The sequence below is a fragment of the Doryrhamphus excisus genome, chromosome 19, assembly GCF_030265055.1.
Source record: "Doryrhamphus excisus isolate RoL2022-K1 chromosome 19, RoL_Dexc_1.0, whole genome shotgun sequence".
NCBI classification, from domain to species: domain Eukaryota; kingdom Metazoa; phylum Chordata; class Actinopteri; order Syngnathiformes; family Syngnathidae; genus Doryrhamphus; species Doryrhamphus excisus.
This window is the reverse complement of record NC_080484.1, coordinates 95,267-101,317: the sequence shown is the minus strand read 5'-3', so window position 1 is coordinate 101,317 and position 6,051 is coordinate 95,267. Positions and strand designations below refer to the sequence as shown.

Here is a 6,051-nt window from a genome sequence, read left to right as displayed (position 1 = left end):
ATCATACAGGCGGGCGTGTACGACACATTGTTGTACACACACAGTTGTACTCATACGTGAGCTTTGGCCTTGGGCAAAGGTCATATTTTTATTATTATTATTTATAATTTTACTATGATACATTTACAAGGTTTTTCTTGTTTTTATGACTTTTTTCATGTGAATTTACCACTTTATTCTTGAAATGTCACAACAGTGCCTATGAAAGGGGGGTACTTTCGTGACCTTTGGCTTTTGGGCATTCATTTATGACTTTATTTAAAAAAAGCTTTTTCAATGTGGTCCTATTAGTCTGTCGTATATTTGGGACCAAATATTAGGTATGTGTCGCAGTTGTTTTTGGGAGTGTTGTGTCCCTGCCCCCCCCCCCCCCCCCCCCGGTTTATTTTGAGGAGGTCTTATCACAGCTGTGTTGGTGGCAGCGTGTCCCAGCCCCTCCACTCCTTCCTTTCCCCCTCTGGCCCTCGGTCCCGGTAAGACCCCCATGCGCTGCCTAGCCTGCCGTGTTACTAACATACAACAACATGCAACTAACATCCAGTACGTCAACGTGTTAACGTGCTAACGTGCTAACGTGCTAACATGCTAACGTGTCAGGAGTCGCATGCGTTGTGTGATAGCATGAGAAGACTTGTCTCTCCAGCCCGGCGTCCATGTTGGGTCAACCATCGTCCGCCAGGTCTCCTCGCTCCTGCTCGCCGTCGCTCGTGTTTTCCAGCAAGTACAGGCTGGAAATGCTAGCTTGTGCACGCACAGCTGCCCACGCCGCCGTCTATCGTGTTGGATTAGGAAATAAATAAACGTCTTGCCCAAATAAAGGAGTTCTTAAAATAGCCGCCGCTGTGGAACAGGTGCCATGTGCTCCGCTTGGGAAAGCGCCGCGCTAATTTTATGCACGTAAACATCTTCCCGACCGTGGAACATTTGCAAAAGGACGAGTAGGAGACAAATTATACCACGGTGTCCAAAGTGCTGCCCGGGGGACATTTGTGGTCCATGGCACGTTGGAAAAATATACCTTAACGACCAAAACAAAAGCCATTTTACCAGAATAAACACATAATATTAGGACGAAAAGGAGAAAAAAAACATTATGTCGGAAAAATAGCATAATTTTAGTAGCATAATGCTACTAAAATAAAAATCTAAAATAATAAAATCTGTTGTTTTTTTTAATTTATAATATAAGTTGCAAAAAAAATTGTGGAAAATTAAGTTGCAGAAAAATTTTGAATATTACAAGAATAAAGTCAAAATATTATGGGAATAAATTGGAAACAAAGTCATAATTATGAGGAGAATATTGACCAACCAAAACCCAGCCACAAAAGTAAAAATGGAAAAGTCACAGTCATTTCAAAAGAAAAAAAGGCAAAATATTATGGGAATAAAGTTATAATATCACAGAAATTAAATGTACAAAGATTATTTCGCAAAAATAGCATAATTTTATTAGCATAATGCTGAAATATTAAAGAATAAAATATGTTGTTTTTGTAAATTTATAAGTTGCAAAAATATTTTTTCTGGGGAAAATTAAGTTGCAGAAAAATTGAGAATGTTACAAGAATAAAGTCAAAATATTACGGAAATAAAGTTATGATATCACAGGAATGAAATGTACAAAGATTATTTTTTTTGCACAATAAACAGCAAAAAAAAGGTTGCTAGCATACGGCCAACCTAGCAACCCTAGCATACCAATACCAAACCTTTTAGACCCGCCCCTGAAGGCCAGCTAGCAGGCGTACGTTGTGACAGTAAGACAAAACGTAGCGATGAGTCCTGACCACCAGGACTGGCTCTAGGTAGCAAGAGCACCCGCCAAGATGGAGGCTTGTCCAGACAACAGCGCTCAGGCGGCACCGGCAGGAGGTCCGAACGTGGACCCGACGGACGACCTGGCCAAGCAGCTGGAGGACATCATCAGCACCTACCAGGCTGACGCCGTCCCCGCCGAGCCGGAGGACACGGAGGATGTCCAGCCCAACAAGGACAGCAGACGGGACCAGAAGCTGGAGAAGAAGATGCTGAAGAACTTGGGTAGGTTCTCTAAAGCACTTGACTGACGTAGACAAGCCTTCATGGAGGCACCATGACCATCCATGAAAGCTCAACTTGTCGCCTCTCAGGAAAGGAGGCCATGCTGCTTATGCAGAGCCTCAACAAGCTCCACACGCCGGAGCAGAAACTGGAAGCCACCATCAAGAAGCACGCTGAGCTGGTGAGTGGATGAGGGATGATCATCTGATGAACACCGACTCCAAATCCATGCTCGTGGCTGTCACTGTTGCAGCTGGAGGAGCACAGGAGCGACCAGAAGCAGCTGAAGGTTCTGCAGAAGAAGCTCCTGCAGGTGATGAAGGACAAGGACCAGCTGCAAAGCGAGCACAGTCGCGCCGTGCTGGCTCGAAGCAAGCTGGAGGGACTGTGCCGGGAACTGCAGAGGCACAACAAGACCTTAAAGGTGCCTTGAAAAGAGATTGGAAAAGATTTAGTGAAAAACATTTTGAAATACTTTTGAATTCCACCTTTAGGATTGGAAATCATAAAATAAAATGAAAATAAAATAAATAAAAATAACTTCAGAACTTTGAAAAATATGTAAAACACTTTAAAATGCATAAAAACATACAAATGAATGTTTCAAAAATTAATACATTGACAAAAATGTACTATGAAAATACATTAAAGGTGCCTTCTGAAAGTCCACCTTTACAATAAAATAAACAAAGAAATTAATATTTATTATAAAATAAATTCATCATTTTAAAAAAGTAAAAGGTAAACGTTTAAGAAATGATATGGAATGAATAAATGAATACAAAATTTATTATTTATTATTTATTATTTATTATTTATTATTTATTATTTATTATTTATTATTTATTATTTATTATTTATTATTTATTATTTATTATTTATTATTTATTATCATGAAAACTGTATTAATCAACATTAATAATAACTTCATACATTTTTTTACAAACACAAAGAATAAAAAAATAATAATCTAAAGCGATTCAAAAACAATTCAAAGCTATAATAATTCTAAAATAATCCTAAATGTATTAAAAATGCCTTAAAGGTGCCTTGTAAAAAGTAAAGAAGCGGTCCAGCGTACCTCAGGGTACCCCACCTGTTGCCTGAGGAGAGCTGGGATAGGCTCCAGCATGGCCAAGCCGTGTAGAAAATACGGCTAGATGAAAAGTGGCTAATCATAATTCATCAAATAGAAATGAATAAATACATCCAGCAGATCAACACGGCCCAGTCCTCACACGTCCGTGTTTGCAACGCAGGAGGAGACGTTGCAAAGGTGCAGAGAGGACGACCTGAAGAGGAAAGAGATCACCACCCACTTCCAGGGAACGCTGAGCGACATCCAGGCCCAGATCGAGGAGCACAGCACCCGGAACACCAAACTCTGCCAGGAGAACGGCGCCCTGGCCCAGAAGCTGAAGGACCTCATCACGCAGTACGACCAGCGGGAGGCGGTACGTCGACAAACGCTACTTTCCAAATTCACATTACATATTATTATTATTGTTATTATTATTATTATTATTATTATTATTATTATTATTATTATTATTATTATTATTATTATTATTATTAGTTCCTCAGTAACTACTCTCAATTTGTGCCTTAGTTATTACTTCATTAGCTCCTCAGTAACTACTCTAAATGTATGTGTATAAGTCATCAGTTCCTCAGTAACTACTCTAAATGTATGTGTATAAGTAATTAGTTCCTCAGTAACTACTCTAAATGTATGTGTATAAGTAATTAGTTCCTCGGTAACTACTCTAAATGTATGTGTATAAGTAATTAGTTCCTCAGTAACTACTCTAAATGTATGTGTATAAGTAATTAGTTCCTCAGTAACTACTCTAAATGTATGTGTATAAGTAATTAGTTCCTCAGTAACTACTCTAAATGTATGTGTATAAGTAATTAGTTCCTCAGTAACTACTCTAAATGTATGTGTATAAGTCATCAGTTCCTCAGTCACTACCCTAAATGTATGAATTAGTTAGTTCAGTTCAGTACTGTACTGTACTGTACTGTACTGTACTGTAGTGTACTGTACTGTACTGTAGTGTAGTGTACTGTAGTGTATTTTTGCGTACCTGATTGTAAAGTGAGACCAAGCACCCCAACATGTCTTCCAGAACCTTGAGAAGGTCTTCAAGCACCGAGACCTGAAAGAGAAGCTGCTGGACACCAAACTGACGCAGGCCAACATGCTGCTGAAGGAGGCGCAGGAGAAGCACAAGCTGGAGAAGGAGCTTGTAGGTGAAGGGGGGGGAGGGGGGGGGGTTCCACGCTGTCCTCCAACGCTCACCTCCAGCGTTGCCCAACAGTTGCTGCAGCAGACCGCCGAGTACAAGACGAAGATGAAGCTGCTGAAGGAGCAGGAGACGGACATGAAGGCCCAGGTAGGTGATCCTACATCCCGCTCATCCCGCTCATCCCGCTCATCCCGCTCATCCCGCTCATCCCGCTCATCCCGCTCATCCCGATCCATGTTCTCCTCAGCTCGACGTCTACTCGCAGAAGTTTGACGAATTCCAGGGCACGGTTTCAAAGAGCAACAGCATCTACAGCGGCTTCAAACAGGACATGGACAAAGTAAGAACGTCTTCTCACGAGGCTTTGAAGGACGAGAAGCTAAATATGGAGCCAGGATATTTTTAGCTCTTCTTCCTGCTAACATGTTTGCCGCCTTCCAAGATGGCCAAGAAGATGAGAAAGCTGGAGAAGGAATGTCAATCATGGAAGAGTCGCTTTGACGGCTGCAACAAGAGCCTCCTGGACATGGTGGCGGACGTGAGGAGCTTTTGTTCTTGGCTGGTTGCTTCACACAGCCGACATGTCTTCATTGTGTCTTCTGTGTGCTGCTGCAGAAAGCTGTGAGGGACAAGGAGCTGGAGCTTCTCGCCCTCAAGAACCAGAAACTGGAGAACCTGTGCAGGGCTTTGCAAGACGAAAGGAAGAGCCTCTACGAGAAGGTGCAGGCGGCAGAGAAGGAGGCTGCCCAGGAGGACCGCCACCACCATGAGGAGCAGGAGACCACTCCGACCCCCGCCCAGCCCCCTCTTACCTCCGAACCCCCCCTTAGCAAGGAACTGGCTCTGCTGAAAGCAGAGCAGGCTCTTCTGAAGGAGATGGTCCTCGTCTCCCACGTCGTACCCACAGACGCCGCAGGAGAACCCTCCCACGGCGAGGAGCACCTGGAGAAGAGCAACAGCCAACACCTCCAGGAGGTGGAGGACCATGGACCTCAAGAAGGAAAAGATTTGGAACTGGAGTCTGTTGATTAGAGAACATTAGAGAACATACGTACATTTAAGAAATAGAACATCTCCCATTTTTCAACATTTGGTCTTTTACAAGAACAAAGTGCAAATATTCATGTAAGGAGATATAAAGTCAAAATAAAGTCCAAATATTATGGGAATAAAATCATAACAGGACGAGAGATGCGAAGCAAAAATATTCCAAAATAGTATAAAGTCAAAATATTGAGGCCAAAAAGAGAAAAAAATGTAATTTTGCAAAAAGTTAAAATATTAAAGACAAAAAAAGTCATTCGAAGTCGCAATATTATGTAAGACAAAGAAAACAACAAACAAAGTTGTCATTTGGGGAAAATTAGCCAAAAAAGTTGTGTTACAAAATAAAGTTGAAATATTAAAGTCATAATACTATGTTTACATTTTTAAAAAAGAAATAAAAACAACACCAGACATGAGGAAAAAACAGACGTCATTTTACAAGAATAAAGTCCAAATATTTAGAGAAAAATTGGAAAAAGTCAGAATTTGATGAGAATAACAAAAATGACAAAAAACAAGATCAAATGGAAAAAATGAGAATATAGCGACTATTTTGTGCTTTTTCTATTAAAAAATAATAATAATAAAAAAAAAAAGACGTCCAGGAGCTTTTGTTTTGTCTCCATGGAAACGTAGCCGTGAATCCATGTGCTGTCACAGAGTGTAAATCTAGCGCATGGGCCCTTAAACCTAGCAAACAATGGGGGGG

General features: G+C 41.1%; 1 protein-coding gene across 2 annotated transcripts; it reads left to right on the top strand.

Annotated features, from left to right (window-relative positions):
• Positions 1 to 398: 398 nt before the first annotated feature.
• Positions 399 to 6,035, top strand: txlnbb (taxilin beta b). Of its 2 annotated transcripts, none has more exons than XM_058056793.1 (10): positions 399 to 473; positions 1,809 to 2,043; positions 2,133 to 2,224; positions 2,297 to 2,467; positions 3,303 to 3,497; positions 4,176 to 4,295; positions 4,368 to 4,442; positions 4,543 to 4,635; positions 4,738 to 4,833; positions 4,911 to 6,035. In XM_058056793.1, exons 2-10 carry the CDS (start codon positions 1,830 to 1,832, stop codon positions 5,325 to 5,327), a joined length of 1,473 nt encoding a protein of 490 aa, XP_057912776.1. In that variant the 5' UTR covers positions 399 to 473; positions 1,809 to 1,829; the 3' UTR covers positions 5,328 to 6,035. The 2 variants fall into 2 exon arrangements, with proteins under 2 accessions (XP_057912776.1, XP_057912777.1); XM_058056794.1 differs by having other exon boundaries at positions 407 to 473; positions 1,813 to 2,043.
• Positions 6,036 to 6,051: the final 16 nt, after the last annotated feature.

Excerpts from the sequence above, each read along its gene's own strand:
- txlnbb (XM_058056793.1), top strand. The coding sequence starts at position 1,830 with ATGGAGGCTTGTCCAGACAACAGCGCTCAGGCGGCACCGGCAGGAGGT. Across the intron at positions 4,636-4,737 it reads TCAAACAGGACATGGACAAA|ATGGCCAAGAAGATGAGAAA; the intron begins GTAAGAACGTCT and ends CCGCCTTCCAAG. Across the intron at positions 4,834-4,910 it reads TCCTGGACATGGTGGCGGAC|AAAGCTGTGAGGGACAAGGA; the intron begins GTGAGGAGCTTT and ends GTGCTGCTGCAG.